This window comes from Aotus nancymaae, unplaced genomic scaffold (genome assembly GCF_030222135.1).
Source record: "Aotus nancymaae isolate 86718 unplaced genomic scaffold, 86718_ANA_hifiasm-v0.15.2.pri h1tg000155l, whole genome shotgun sequence".
In the NCBI taxonomy this organism is placed as follows: domain Eukaryota; kingdom Metazoa; phylum Chordata; class Mammalia; order Primates; family Aotidae; genus Aotus; species Aotus nancymaae.
Genome location: NW_026988570.1, coordinates 62,783 through 79,249, shown reverse-complemented (window position 1 = coordinate 79,249; position 16,467 = coordinate 62,783). Strand labels below are relative to the sequence as shown.

Genomic DNA, 16,467 nt, shown 5'->3' with positions numbered 1-16,467 from the left:
TAAATGTTTACCAGACATATATCTGATAAGGGGCTTGTATCCAAAATATATAAAGAACTCATACAACTCAACAACAAGAAGTCAAGCCAATTAAAAACAAGCATAACATTTAATAGACATTTCACCAAAGAAAGAAGACAAATGGCTAATAAGCAAATAGCCATGAAAAGATACTCAATAGCATCATAATCTTCAGTGAAATGCAAATTAAAACCACTGGATACCACTACACAGATGCTTGTCAACTATAATAAGAAAGACGGACAGTACCAGATCTTATCAAAGATGCAGAGAAACTGTACCCCTTGTGCATTGCTGGTGAGAATTTAAAAATGGTAGATCCACTTTGGAAAATAGTTTGGCAGTGTCTTAAAAAGTTACACATAAATTTACTATGCAATACAGCAATTCCATTCCTAGGAATTTACCCCAAAGAAATGAAAACGTATGTCCACATACAGACATATCTGTGAATTATTTCTAATAGCCAAATACTAGAAACACAAAGGCCCATCAACTGATGAAGAGGTAAACAAAATATAGTATTTTCCTACAGTGGGATACTGTGCCACAATTAAAAGGCACAAACTGCTGATGTGTGCTAACACATGGATGAACTTCGAAAACATTATGCTAAGTGATAGAGGCCAGACACAAAAGATGACACTTTGTAAATTCCATTTATATAAAATATTCAGAAAATAGAAATATAAAGAGGCAGAAAGCAGGAGAGTAGTTCCAGAGGGCTGGAGGTAAGAGTGGAAATTAACCATAAACAGACGTGAGGAACATGAGGAAATTTTTAGGGAGTGATGAAACATCCTAAAACTAAGTTATAGTGATGGTCACATGAATTTGCCAAAATTTTTGCAAAGTTACTTATAATGGATGAACTTTATTGCATGTAAATTATATCTCAATAGAGTGTTTTTAAAAGATGTTGGAAGTGCTGAAGGTTAAAAGGGGAAAGGAGATTCCCAAAGATCAGTAATTGCAGGGTGCTACCATCCACCTAACCTGGAGAAAGAAAAGGAAAGGTGTTTTCCAGGACGCACAATCACTGGGCTACTGAGGCTGCTGGGATACACTGCTGCCTCAAGAATAAAAGAAAAAGCCCGTGACTTTCATCATCTTCCAGCTGACTACCAGTGAGTGACTCCCACTGGCAGAACCTAAAATCAACTGAAAAGAGAGTCTAGGAAATGTGGTTTGCAGGCCTCCAGCCGTCCTATGATACGGAGACTCACACAAGGGACGCTAATGGAGTTAAAAGCCAATAGACAGCTGATTGACACATTTGGGAAATAGTTATATCACCCCCCCCCAAAAAAAACTTTTAATTTTGAGATGAAAGATTTGCAGAAAATTGTAAAAAAAAAAATACCAGAAGGTCACATATACCCTTTTTTCAGTTTTCCCCAATGGTAACAACTTGCATAGCTATTGTACAATATCAAAACTAGGACTTGACCTTGGAGGCAGATAAGCATTAGGGAAATACTAGGTAAAAGAGATGCTGTTGACTTTGGATTTTCCTTGGGTCTATAAATGTTGGAACCAGCTCAGATGGTATTTTCAGTTGCCTTCCATTCTAAATCTGAATCAAAACCGACTTCTTCTAAGAAATTTTTCCTGATTATTCCCCTTACCCCACATTCCTATTTCCTTAGCACCTCTAGTCATTATAGCTTAAGGGAGTAGGGAGGGCAAATTATCTCAAATTTGTATTTTCATTTGTAATTTTTCTCTAATTGTTTCCTTTGTGCATGCTTCATCTCACTTACTAAATTGTAAATTGCTTGGGTTCTGATTTTGTTCTCTTTTGCCACAATTGCCCTACACACTGAGAATGACTAGGAGCATGGACTTTGGAGTCAAAAGAGGTTGGGACCAACTTCTGAGCAAGTTACTTCACTTCTTGAGGCCTCATTTTCTTCCTTGTAATATTTATAGAATAATAATGGTATTAACTGGAAAAGTACTTGTAAGGTGCCTAGCACAGTGCCTGCAACATATTTTAGATACTGAATAATAACAAAATATTATCATAATTATTACAACATGGCATCTGATTTCCCCAGAGAGAGTTATGACAGAGGGGGAGGGAGATGGAGGAGAGAGAGTGGGAAATAGGGCCCACAGTGTATTTTTAACCTAATCTTGGAAGTGATCTATCTCACCTCACCATATTCTATCTGTCACAAACACTAATATGCTTATAATGTAGAAGGGACACAAAGATGTGAATACTAGGAGATGGACTATCTGAGGACAACTTAGAGGCTGGCTGCCCCAACCCCCATAAAACTGGACTGCTCTTGGTTGGTGCTGTGTGCTCGGTACAAGGTTGGCCTCCCTGGCCTTCTTTGTCTGGTACCATGCCTAGTTGTGGCAAATCACCAACATTGTGGCATATATGTTACTCTTTCTCTTTAATGAGATGAATTTACTTTTTCCACAGGTTAAGAACAGTCTGAGGCCAGGTGTGGGAGCCCATGCCTGTAATCACAGCACTTTGGGAGGATACGGTGGATGGTTTGCTTGAGCCCAGGAGTTCAAGAATAGCCTGAGCAACATGGGGAAACCCTGCCTCTTCAAAAAAACCAAAATTAGTCAGACATGGTGGTGCGCACCTGTGGTCCCAGCTACTCAGAAGGCCAAGGTGGGAGGATCACTTGAGCCCAGGGGCAGAGGCTGCAGTGAGCTGAGATCTTGTCACTGCATTCCAGCCTGGGCAACAGAGACCAACCCCGACTCAAACACATACACACACACACACACACACACACACACACACACACACACCCCAGTCTGAATCAATAAACCTTTAGCTAGACTGAGAAAAAAAGACAGAGTAAATAAAATCAGAAACAAAAAAGGGGATATACCAACTGAGAACACAGAAATACAAAGAATCATTAAAGACTATTACAGACAACTATACACCAACAAATGGAAAACCATAGAAAGAATAAAGTCCTGGACACATACAGTCTACCAAGATTAAACCATGAAGAAGTAGAAAATGTCAACAAACCAATGATGAGTGCAACAGAATCAAAGCTATAATAAAAAGTCTCCCACCAAAGTAAAGTCCAAGACCTAATGGCTTCACTGCTGAATTCTACCAAACATTTAAAGAAGAACAGCCGGGCGTGGTGGCTCATGCCTGTAATCCCAGCACTTTGGGAGGCCGAGGCGGGTGGATCACGAGGTCATGAGATCGAGACCATCCTGGTCAACATGGTGAAACCCCGTCTCTACTAAAAATACAAAAATTAGCTGGGTGTGGTGGCGCCCGCCTGTAATCCCAGCTACTCAGGAGGCTGAGGCAGGAGAATTGCCTGAACCCAGGAGGCGAAGGTTGCGGTGAGCCGAGATCGCACCATTGCACTCCAGCCTGGGTAACAAGAGTGAAACTCCGTCTCAAAAAAAAAAAAAAAAAAGAAGAAGAACAATGACGAATTCTACCCAAACTCTTTTTAAAAACTGAAGAGGAGGAAGTTCTTCCAAAATCATTCTACCAGGCCAATATCACCCTGATACCAAAACCAGACCAGGACACACAACAACAACAAAAAGCTACAGGCAAATATAGCTAATTACCATAGATGCAAAAATCCACAACAAAATACTATCTAACTGAATTCAACAACACATTGAAAAGCTCATTTACCATGATCAAGTGGGATTCATGCCAGAGATGCAAGGATGGTTCAACATCAAAATTTGTGGTTTGTATCACAAATCAACAAATGTGATACATCACACTGACAGAAAAAGGATAAAAACCGTATGATATCAACAGATGCTAAAAAAAATATTCAATAGAGTTTAACACCCCTTTATGATGAAAACCTTCAACATACTGGGTATGGAAGAAACATACCTCAAAATAATAAAGGCCATATATGACAAACCCGCAGTCAAAGTCATATTGAATGGGGAAAAATTGAAAACCTTTTCTCTAAGATCTGGAACATGACAAAAATGCCCACTTTTATCCAACACAATACTGGAAATTCTGACCAGAGCAATTAGACAAGAGAAAGAAATAAAGGGCATTCAGAATTGTAAAGGAAGAAGTCAAATTAGCTTCATACATAGACAACATGGTCTTATACTTAGGAAAACATAAAGACTCCACCAAAAAACTCTTAGAACTGATAAATGAATTCAGTAAAATGCAGGATACAAAATCAACAAATAAAAGTGGTAGCATTTATACACACCAACAGTGAACAATCTGAAAAAGAAATCAAGAAAGCAATCCCATACAAGAGCTACAAAGAATATAAAATACCTAGGAATCAGTTTAACAAAAGATGTGAAAGATCAATATAAGAAAAACTGTAAAACACTGATGAAAGAAGTTAAACAGGATATCAAAAATTGGCAGAATATTCCATGCTCATGGATTAGAAGAATTAATCATGTTAAAATGACAATTCTATCCAAAGAAATGTATGAATTTAGTGCAATCCCTATCAAGATAACAATTACATTTTTCATAGAAATAAAAATCAAATCCTAAAATTTATATGGGACCACAATAGACACCAAATAGCCAAAGCAATCCTGAGCAAAAAGAACAAAGCTAGAGGCATCATACTACCTGACTTCAAAATATACAACAAAGCTACAGTATCCAAATCAGCATGGTACTGGCATTAAAAACAGATACATAGACCAACCAATGAAATAGAATAGAGAACCAAGAAACAAATTCGCACGTTTGCAGCCAACTAATTTTTGACAAAGTCACCAAGAACATATAGTAGGGATAGGACACTTTCCTCAATAAATAGTGCTGAGAAAACTGGATATTCACATGCAGAAGACTAAAACTAGACCCCTATCTCTCACTATACACAAAACTCAAGTCAAAATGGATTAAACACTTAACTCTAAGACCAGAAACTTTAAAACTATTAGAAGAAGACATTGGGTAAATACTCCAGGACATTGGTCTGGTCAAACATTTTTTGTGTAAGACCTCAAAAGTACAAGCAAAATAAAGGGAAAATAGGCAAATGGGATTACGTCAAGCTAAAAACTTCTGCACAGCAAAGGAAACCATCAACAAAGTGAACAGACAATCCATAAAATGTGAGAAAATATTTACAAACTATTCATCTGACAAGGGATTAATAACCAGAATATACAAGGAGCTCAAACCATTTAATAACAAAAAAATGAAATAATCCAACTTAAAAATGGGCAAAATATCTGAACAGATATTTCCTAAAATATGGCCAATAGGTAAATGAAAACATATTCAACATCGCTAATCATCAGATAAATACAAATCAAAACCACAATGAGATATCAACTTACCCAGTTAGAATGACTTTTATCAAAAAGACAGGGAATAGCAGATCCTTGTGAGGATGTGGATAAAGGGGGACCCTTGAACAATGTTGGTGGAAATACAAACTAGTACAGCCACTATGGAAAATAGTATGGAGGTGCCTAAGAAAAAAAAAAACCAAACAACAAAAAAAACCCACTAAACTAAAAATAGAACTACCACATGATCCAGCAAATCCGCTACTGGGTATACATATGAAAGAAAGGAGATCAATATATCAGAGAAACAGCTGCACTCCCATGTTCATTTGCAGCACTATTCACAATAGCCAAGACAGAGAACCAATGTAAGTGTCCATCAATGGATGAATGGATAAAGAAAATGTACTATATATACAAAATGAAATATTATTCATCCATAAAAAAGAATGAAGTCCTGCTGTTTGCAGCAACAGGGGTAGAACTGAAGGTTATATTGGTAAGTGAAATAAGCCAAGCACAGAAAGACAAATATTGCATGTTCTCCCTCATATGTGGGAGCTAAAAAAAAAAGTAGATCTTATTTTTTTTTTTTTCTGCACAGGCTCATGTAATAGAGGGGACTTTTATTTTTTCAGAGAATTCAGACAGCCATTGATTATACAGAGCCATTTCTCAGCACTCTTTTCTTTCTACTTAAGAAATTAGAATACAACATGATGAGGATGATGATGCCAGAACAAGACTGCTGGTTCACATCACCTAGGATACAAATACACACTTAATCACTTGACACTTTATTGAATGCAAAGCAAGATTTAGCATCTTTGCCTTTGTTGTACATAGTTGAAGCAGGAGCCCAGGGAGGGGAGGACTGTATGATTTTTCTTGGCAGGGGAGGTGTGCACCCTGCAGTCCTTTGGTGTTGTGGGAAAATCAGCCCATGTCCTGTCGGTTGCCATAGCCCCTAGGATGGGTGTCCTTCCAGTCATCCCACTCCCGAGCTCTGTACAATGTTTGTTCATCATCGTCTTCCTCCTTTTTTTCTTGATTTTCCTGTTGCTGAGCTGCTTTTCTGAATTCTTCTGGTGTTTCCTTGGCTATTCCCTGATCTGGTAATGCTCCATATTTCCGATGTTGCTCATACCAGTCACTCACCGTCATAGTTGCCAGACTTGGATAACCAGCTCCAAATACTTTGGCTTGGGCCATGTTCCGAGTGAGAATGAAGGGTTTCATTGGAGGCCTCTCCAGGTGAGATGCCTTAGAAGTTGATGCCTCTCTTGAAGAGTCTCTTTCTCTCAGGATCGTTATTTCCTGGTCAATGCTCTCAATCTCTTCTAAGCTGATATCAATCCACCTCTGAAGGTGAAGAAGATAATATTCACGAACACGCTCATCATCTGCTTGACCACTTTCCACAGCAGATTTCATTGTAGACAACCTATGCTCCAACTCCTTCTTCTGCTTGTATCTCTCTATTTTAGCCTGTCTTTGAGATGCCATAGCAACGAGGCTAGGATAAGCCATGGAGGAATCAGCAGTGTGATTTTCAGCTGAGTTGTCCTTAGTTTTGGGCAGCTCAAACTCTGCCACATGATGGCAACGGCACTCAGTTAAGTAGTTTATAAAGTGTTCTCGAGCCCGCTGCAAATGATCTAGACGCTTGCTGGGGTTGACTTGTTTCATGGTGAGGGCTCCTTGAAATGCTGGCACCAACAGATACTTCAGGTCAGTGGAAGCAATCTCTTCCAAATCTTCATTTCGGCTGAACAAGTCGAGCTGCTTTAACATTTCGGCAGCCTTCTCAAGGAGGTCCAGGCCCTGGAACACCTTCTCCTGGACTATCCGGGAACCAGCGGGTTCAGTCGCTACTTCTACTTCATCTAGCAGCTGTTTGCTGGTTTTGAATAGCTCTGGGAGCCGCGGCAGCAGTAACTCGTCTTCAGCGGCCATCTTGAGGAGGGAGCAAAAGTAGATCTTATAAAGCTAGAGTAGCCTGGTGGTTACCAGAGGCTGGAAAGAGTACTGGGGGGAGGAGGATGAAGAGAGGTTGATTAATGGATACAAATATACACTTAGAAGAAATATAACTTGGCATTCTGTAAGTCAGTAAGATGACTATATTAACAATAACATTAATTGTTCATACATTTCAAAATAGCTAGAGGAGAATAAAAAAGTGTAAAGAAAAGATAAAGATATAAGGTGATGGATGTAAGGCTGGTTGCGTAGCGGAGACCTCGGACACACCCCCTTCCCTCACAGAGACCTCCGACGCACCCCCTTCCCTCTCGGGAGCTCAGACACTCCCCACTTCCTTTCGGAGAGCTGGGACACACCTCCTTCCCTTGCCGGGAGCTTGGACACACACCCCTCCACCCCCCCAGGAGCCCGGGGAAAAAAAGCCCCGCCAGGACTTACCTGATAGCATTTTGTCCGATCCAGGCCCCACTCCCCACCATTTGGTCCTATCTGGGCCCCACTCCCTGCCATTTTGTTCCATCCAGGCCCCACTCCCCGCCATTTTGCCCCACTCACCTTGGGCACAGCCAATCAAATGCCTCCACTTCCTATAAAACCCCACGTCTGCGAGGAGTCCGCGCGACTTCTCCGCCCCCTCCTGTCGGACCGCAGAAACTCGTCCGGGAGCCTGAATAAATTCCTTCGCATCAGATCTTCTTGTGCTGGCTTCAGTTTCTTCACTTTAAACTCGGCGAGTACAGACCTTACAATGGATATCCCAATTAAACAAAAAGAGAAGTCTAGCATATTTTTTCCTAAAACTCTGTGTACATGCCTTCTTATGGTTTAGACTTTCTCCCCTTGAAACCTGGAAGCATAAGTCTTTCCTGGAATGCTGAGTGGCTACTTTCTGGAAGTGTTTGAAAAGCTGCTACCAGTTTCTAGTATGTGTGCTGCTGAAGTGAGCACAATGCTACCAACTTCTAATTAAGTTGGATTTTTACATTTTGTGCAGATCCTGAGCAGGCATCGCATTGCAGCAAACATGACCCCGGCAAAAGGAGAGTGTGGGGCTTCATCAGAGGCCTCTGGAAGGAAGGCATGGGTGTCACCTAACAGTCACCAGCACCCTGTGACTCTAGTAGGTTTGGACATTATCCTTTGAACGCAATCCACTGAGTTACTTTCCTATTTTCCTCTATGTTTGAACCATTGCATCCACCCCGGAAAGAATGGGAAATAAGAGGGAAAAAAATGACTCAGGTGACACATGGACATAAGCAGCTTTCTCCTACATAGTGAGATGTGAGGGTTTTCAGGAGGCATTCCTGTGTCCACAACCATCACTGCAAACCAGAATTCCAGCAGCCAAGACTGTGGGAATATGTGCTCCTCCAATTAAAAATTTGTCTATGTAGGCTGGGCACGGTGGCTCATGCCTATAATCCCAGCACTTTGGGAAGCTGAGGTGGGAGGATCGCCTGAGGTTCAGGAGTTCAAGACCAGCCTGGCCATCATGGTGAAACCCTGTCTCTACTAAAAATACAAAAATTAGCCAGGTGTGGTGGCATGTGCCTGTAGTCCCAGCTGCTCAGGAGGCGGAGGCAGGAAAATTGCTTGAACCCAGGAAGGAGAGGTTGCAGTGAGCCAAGATCACACCACTGCACTCCAGCCTGGGCAACACGGTGAGACTCTATCTCAAAAAAATATTTTTTTCTCTATCTAGCGTGCACTAAAATGTAAGCTCCCCGAGTTTCATAAGTTTTGTGAGGGTGAGGGCTTTGTCTTAAACCTCCACGCTTACAACACTGTCTGGAACAAGTACATGTTAAATATTGAATGAATGATGCATGTCTTAAGAGTAAATCATTTCAAAAGTCTCTGTCAACAATCCTTACCACTAGGAAAAATAATGCACCCATCACTGAATCTCAGCATTAATAAGTTCATTCAAATGAAAATCTTTTTGTCCTAGTTTTGAGAAATACTTGGAGGAACATATAGTCAAGGCATCTGCCTCAAGGGACCTTACAACCTAGTACATCTATGTGGTGTCTGTTGGCTTCCTGCGTGAGCTGGCTGACAGCAGGGAAGAAAGGTGACAGAACACAAGCAGATTGGTTCAGTAAATATATGTTACTTAACATATTATATATATTAAGCAGCAGAGACATCTTGGCACCTGTCTCAACATAAAATACAAAGAAACAAACCCAATTCCTGCATTACCAACCATTGATAAACTTTATAGCTTCTTTCAATCCTTCTGTTCCATAGATATGATTGAAACACACCACCCCAAACCCTCCTGTTCCCATTTCTGTTGCTTTGTATGATCCTTTCCACAGTTGGAAGTAAGTATCTTCCTTGTCCCTGTTCATGGGACATGACCTGCATACTCAGCTCACTCTGAGAGTCAGGTGCAATCTGATGGGGGGAAGCTGTCCTATGCAGAGCTTGCCTGGCTGTCTTAAAAAGACAGCACCCGCCAGGTGTGGTGGCTCACGCCTGTAATCCCAGCACTTTGGGAGGCCAAGGTGGGCGGATCATCTGAGGTCAGGAGTTCAAGACCAGACTGGCCAACATGGTAAAACCTCGTCTCTACTAAAAATACAAAATTAGCTGGGTGTGGTGGTGCATGCCTGTAATCTCAGCTACTTGGGAGGCTGAGGCAGGAGCATCACTTGAACCCGGGAGGTGGAGATTGCAGTGAGCCAATACCACACCATTGCACTCCAGCCTGGGTGACGAGCGAAACTCCATCTCAAAAAAAAAAAAAAGGACAGTTCCTGGGACATACATGCAGTGGGGCCCTGGTGGCATGGGGTAGATGAAAGAAAGTGTTAAAAGACATGACGTGTGAAGGCCGGGTGCAGTGGCTCACACCTGTAATCCCAGCACTTTGGGAGGCCGAGGCAAGTAAATTGTTTGAGCCCAAAAGTTTGAGACCAATCTGGGCAACATGGTGAAATCCTGTCTCTAAAAAAAATGCATAAATTAGCCAGGCGTGGTGGTGCATGCCTGTAGTCCCAGCTACTCAGGAAGCTGAGGTAGGAGAATCACCTGAGTCCAGCGAGGTTGAGGCTGCAGTGAGCCATGATTGCACCACTGTACTTCAGCCTGGGTTTCAGAATGAGACCCATTCTGTCTGTCTGTCTGTCTATCTCTCTCTCTCTCTCTCTCTCTCTGTGTGTGTGTGTTGGGGGGGAGGCGGGCGCTGAATTTCACCAACTTAACTATGTGCCTGGAGGCAGTCCCATTTGCATAGAAAATGAAAATGTTCCTGCTCGCCAGCAGGGATATCCCCCTCCACAGGCTGCTTTCCTCCTAACAGAAATGGTATTTTTAGTCACTTATATAAGTGCAGCATCTAAACTTGGTAACTTCTTATTTATAAGGGGTGTATTTATAATATGCCAGGCGTGTACTAGGCATTTTATATGTCATTTCATCCTCACAATTGTCACATTATTCTTCCATTCTTGAAAGATAGAATTTGAGGTTCAGAGTGGTCAAGAAACCTGATTCAAGTCACACAGAGAGTAACTACAGATATGGGATGTTAGTCCAGGCCTGGTTGGCCCCAGAATGCCAGAGTCTTCATCTTTCTGTCACATGGCCTGTGCAGAATTACAAGGCCAGACATGGTCACTTTCCAAAGAAAGTGGCAACAAGCTCCATCATCCCCAGGGAAACCTCAGTTCTCATGATTTCTGAATGACACCATCCCAAAACCCATGTCCTGGTTCTGGAGTTCAAAGCCTCTTTCTATGTCTGGAGCTCTGGGTGGCCTGAAACACACTCTTGAGAAATTCCAGCCCCTCTTTGGAGAATTTTAAATGGTAAGAGAGCAAAGAGGCTAGGTGCGGTGTCTCATGCCTGTAGTCCCAGCACTTTGGGAGGCTCAAGCGGGCGGATCACCGGGTCAAGAGATGGAGACCACCCTGGCCAACATGGTGAAACCCCATCTCTACTAAAAATACAAAAATTAGCTGGCGTGGTGGCACGCACATGTAATCCCCGCTACTCAGGAGGCTGAGGCAGGAAAATTGCTTGAACCCGGGAGGCGGAGGTTTCAGTGAGCCAAGATTGTGCCACTGCACTCCAGCCTGGGCAACAGAGCAAGACTCCATCTCAAAAAAAAAAAAAGAGAGAGAGAGCAAAGAGGGGAGGGAACTGGTTGCTTGAGCTGATGAAACTGTCTCCAGAGAGGCTGAAATCTTTGGTAGAGGTGCATGTGGCTGTTTGTGGAGGGGTGGGGGGCTCCCTCATTCTTCCTCTGGGATGTCCATATTCAGGTGTACTCCCATTCCACAGTCCATTGATAACCTGGCTGTGTCTCTTCCCTGACACTTCACTGGAAGAAGTGTGTTCCAGGAACTGCATACAGAACCACCCTCCCTTCCAGTGCCTTTCCCTGCTGGACAAGCTCAAGCTGTCATTAAAAGGCTCAAATCTACTCTTCGGGCATAGCTGGGATATACAAGGTGAATAGGGAGAGCTCATGCAGAATCCTTGTATTAAAAAGACAACCATTGTCCATAAACATTTGTGCAGCAAGATATGCAAGGGGGCTGGGCGTGATGGCTCACTCCTGTAATCCCAGCACTTTGGGAGGCCAAGGCGGGCGGATCACTTCAGGTCAGGAATTTTGAAACCAGCCTGGCCAACCGGGTGAGACCTGTCTCTACTAAAAATACAAAAATTCACTGGGCATGGTGGTATGCGTCTGTAATCCCAGCTACTCAAGAGGCTGAGGCAGGAGAATCGCTTGAACCCAGGAGGCAGAGGTTGCAGTGAGCCAAGATTGTGACACTGCACTCCAACCTGCAAGACAGAGTGAAACTCCATCTAAAAAAAAAAAAAAAAAACATATGCATGGGGAGTTTGCTGACATCAACCCACCAAAGAAAGGCTGAAAAGACATCTTCCTTTAAACTCTTCCTTTCATGAGAGCTTGTAATTGTCTTGCTTACTTCCTGGTTGTAAAAATTCATTTTACCAAATGTTTACAGTTAGAACTTTTCTTTCTCTCCTTCAAAAGATCTTTAAGTATCTTCGGTGGGACAGGCCCTTTGGGAGATGCTGAAGTGTAGAGCTGAGCCAACATGGTCCTTGACCTCATGAGTGAGTGAATGTAACAACATGAGCTTAGCACTGTGAGGCTAGCACACAAATGAGCTCTCCGAGGACAGAAGAGTGGCCCAGGGCATCCTCGGGGTGTGGATTGAAAGGTTCCAGCAAAGGGTGAGGCAGTTCTATCTCCAAAGTGCTTAAGAGGGCCAAGCACGGTGGCTCACACCTATAATCCCAGCACTTTGAGTGGCCGAGGTGGGCTGATCACCTGAGGCCAGGAGTTTGAGACCCTCTCTACTAGAAGTACAAAAAATTAGCCGGGCGTAGTGGTGGGTGCCTGTAATCCCAACTACTCAGGACGTTGAGGCAGAAGAATTGCTTAAACCTGGTAGGTAGAGGTTGCAGTGAGATGAGACCGTGCCATTGCACTCTAGCCTGGGCGACAGAGCGAGGGGCAACCAAGCTCTCAAGCTGAAGAAATAATAAATATTTTATTCAGTGTTACTGTGAGATAGAAAATGCTGGTTAATTAGAGGTTTTGATGAATAGAGATTTTTATGATCCATCTAGTACGTGGTTTATCCATTTTGGAAGGGTTAATACACACTCAACATTAAAACTCCATCTGACACACCATTATTTGACCTTGGTAATGATCAGGGCATTTCAGTTTGGTTGAGGGAATGTGGTAGATGTGGCAGGAAAGATACAGTGGAAAGCCCTAATGAAAAGCCATGAATTTAGACAGGCACAGCAGCTCACACCTGTAATTCCAGCACTTCCAGAGGCTGAGGTGGGTGGATCACCTGAGGTCAGGAGTTCAAGCCCAGCCTGGCCAACATGGTGAAACCCCACCTCTACAAAAATTAGGTGTGGTGGTACATGCCTGTAATCCCAGCTACTTGGGAGACTGAGGCAGGAGAATTGCTCAAACCCAAGAGGCGGAGGTTGCAGTGAGCCGAGATCTCTCTACTGCACTCCAGCCTGGGTGACAAAGTGAGACTCCATCTCAAAAAAAAAAAAAGAAAGAAAGAAAAGAAAAGCCATGAATTTGAAACAGGGCTCTGGCTTCAATGAGCCTCTACAGTGTTCATGTGTGGACATACGGGATGAATGCTGTGCTGAAAGATTAATTCGGTGGTAGTGTTCAGGGAAGTTGGGAGAGGTGGAGGGGCTAGACAAGAAGAGAAGCTACAAGGTAATTACAGTAACCAAGGCATGGAGTGATTGTGGTGGTGGCAGGGGTGAGGGAAAACCCATTTTAAGTTGTTTTGGGGTCTAAGTATAGGATACAAAGAAAAGACATGGGGGGAGCAGTAGTTCAGGAGTTTGAGGCTTGCTTCCTAGGAGCACCACTCTTAGGCCCAGGTGAAAAAGCTTTAGAGGTTCTCACTCCAGCCCTGCTCTAGCCATGCTCTTTCCTACAGGTAAGACGTTCTTGAGTTCAAGGAGCTATGGCCACCTGGAGACTGTCACCCTCCCACTTTCTAGGCTATGCTAGAGGGAGCCAGAATTCACTGTCCAAAGATCAAAGCCTATTTCCTGGCCCTGTGCAAGATTCCTCCCTGGGCCCACGTCCCAAGGGTCAATGGTGCTGCTGGTGTGTGCACCCCTAGGCCTGGGCAGTGTCCAAAGGGCAACTGTTTGTGGGGGGTGATGGATGGTTGTAGCTTGGACTTCCTGGCTGTGGTGACCCCATGCATGCATGCACAACCGCTGTGGTGCAGGCTGGAGTCAGGGATGGGAAGAAATAGGGGTGAACTATGGTCAGGGGCCAGGGTCATCTCTTCCAGTATTACCAGACTTTGGCATGGAACGCCTATGAGTCTGAGGATTCTAAAAATCCTGGCCTTGCAGGTCAGCCTTATACAAGTATGATTGTAAAACAGGAAGAGAGACAATTTTATTTAGCAGCTTATTGGCTTGGTCTATAACTTTTAAATACTCAGACATATGGTAGACACTAAGACATGTGGCTTCCACGTGTATACAACTATTAGACGTGGGCCTGATTTTTAGCCAAACATATCCCTTATTGACTTTCTCAGTATGACTTCTCCAAATCTCTTTGCACAAGGCTTACCTCTTAGGTTGTCCCTTATGAATATTAAACTCAGTTCTTTTGTTCATTGGCTTGCTAGTTTTTAATTATTAATTTGTTATCCCTTTTAAATCCCAGGTATGAGTCCTTTGTCATACATATATGTACATATATACACACACACATATATACTATTCTATGGCTTTCCTGTTCATTCTCTTGATGGTGTCTTTCGATGAATGAAAGTTATTAATTTTAAGGCTGATAATTCATAATTTTTTCCTTTATTCATAGAGATTTTTGTGTCCTCTTTAAGAAATATTTACCTAGTGTAAGATTATAAAGATTTTTCTCCTGTTTTCTTCTAAAAGTCCTTTCTTTTTTTTAAGATAGGGTCTTGCTCTGTTGCCCAGGCTGGAGTGCAGTGGCGCGATCAGAGCTCATTGCAGCCTTGAATTCTTGGGTTTAAGCGATCTAACACCTCACCTCCCAAAGAGCTGGGATTACAGGCATGAGTCACTGTGCTCACCCAACAAGCTTTATTGCTTTACTTTTCATATTTACACGTATTTGATCATAACACATTTGCAACTGATTTTTGAGTATAGCATGTGATAGAGGTCAAGGTTAATTTCGTTTTCCATATGGATATCCTCGACTCAGCAACATGTGTAAGCCCATCTCTGCCCCCACTAATCTGCAACGTCACCTTTGTTATAAACCAAGTTGTTTATAACATACATAAATGCAATTGTGGGTCCCAGGGGCACCTTTTTGGGGAACTCAAGCCAGGACACTGTGTCTGTTGCTCTTCACAGCTGACATCCATTCCTCCCCAACCACAAACAGCTGCCCCTTGGCCACTGCCCAGGCCTATGGGCACGCACACCAGCAGTGCCACTGACCCTTGGTACGTAGGCCCAGGGAGGAACTCTGCATATGGCCAAGAAATAGGCTTTGTTCTTTGGACAGTGAATTCTAGTTCCCTGGTATGTGGCATAGCCTAGAAAGTGAAGGGGTGACAGTCTCCAGGTAGCCATAGCTCCTTGACCTCAAGAACATCTCATCTGTAGGGAAGAACGTGGCTAGAGCCTGGCCAGAGTGAGAGCCTCTAAAGCTTTCTTACATGGGCCTAAGAGTGGTGCTTCTAGGAAACAAGCCTCAAAATCCTGAACTACTGCTCTCCCCATGTCTTTTCTTTGTGTCCTATACTTAGACCCCAAAACAACTTAAAATGAATTTTCCCTACATAGGTTACGTTGATCTGTTTGTTACATTGGTTAATTTGTCTATTCTTAGGCCAAAATCATGCTTCCTTAAGCTTTGTACTTACATACTATACAGCATTGTGCTTACATACTATAACTTTGATAGTCAGGTTTTGATACCTGGCAGTATTAAGTCGCTCCAACTTTCTTCAAGATCACCTTTGCTATTCTTGGTCCTTTGCGTTTCTATATAAATTTTAGAATTACCTTATCAATTTCCACAAATAGCTCTGCAGAGATTTTGTTTGGGATTATATTGAATCTACAGATCAATTTGACACCTTAACAATTTTGAGTCTCAATCATGAACATGGTACATTCTTTCATTATTTTGTGCTTTTAAAATTTCTCTCAATTTTGCTATGTAGTTTTCAGTGCAGAGGTTATGCACAGCTTTCATTAGATAGTCCTACTTATTTCACATTTACATTGATGCTACTGTAAATTGTATCTTTCTAAAATTTCTTTTCCTATTTTTTTGTTGTTGACATATAGAAATACAATTTATATCTGTACATTTATCTTGTATCTAGTGACTTTCCTGTGTTGAGTTATTCATTCAAATTGTTTATAAATTCTTCAGGATCCACTATATATTATACAAGCATGCTATATGTGAAAATGACAGTTTTTAAAAAATCTTTCCCTTACTAAATAAGTTATTTGATAGTACTATAAATGGAATTGTTTTCTTAATTTTTTTCTTGGATTGTTTTGGACTGTTCCAAAAGTTTGCTGAATTTGTTTATTAATTCTAACATTTTGTGTGTATGTATGTGTCGTAGTCCTTGGGGTTTTTTTTGGTAGGATTTTCTACTTACATGTTAT

General features: G+C 42.3%; 1 protein-coding gene across 2 annotated transcripts; it reads right to left on the bottom strand.

Moving 5' to 3' along the window:
• Window positions 1-5,882: 5,882 nt before the first annotated feature.
• Window positions 5,883-7,249, bottom strand: LOC135272921 (immunoglobulin-binding protein 1-like). Of its 2 annotated transcripts, XM_064371642.1 has the most exons (2): window positions 6,764-7,245; window positions 6,226-6,487 (listed from the first exon to the last, which is right to left on the bottom strand). In XM_064371642.1, exons 1-2 carry the CDS (start codon window positions 7,243-7,245, stop codon window positions 6,226-6,228), a joined length of 744 nt encoding a protein of 247 aa, XP_064227712.1. The 2 variants fall into 2 exon arrangements, with proteins under 2 accessions (XP_064227711.1, XP_064227712.1); XM_064371641.1 differs by having other exon boundaries at window positions 5,883-7,249.
• Window positions 7,250-16,467: the final 9,218 nt, after the last annotated feature.

Excerpts from the sequence above, each read along its gene's own strand:
- LOC135272921 (XM_064371641.1), bottom strand. The coding sequence starts at position 7,245 with ATGGCCGCTGAAGACGAGTTACTGCTGCCGCGGCTCCCAGAGCTATTC.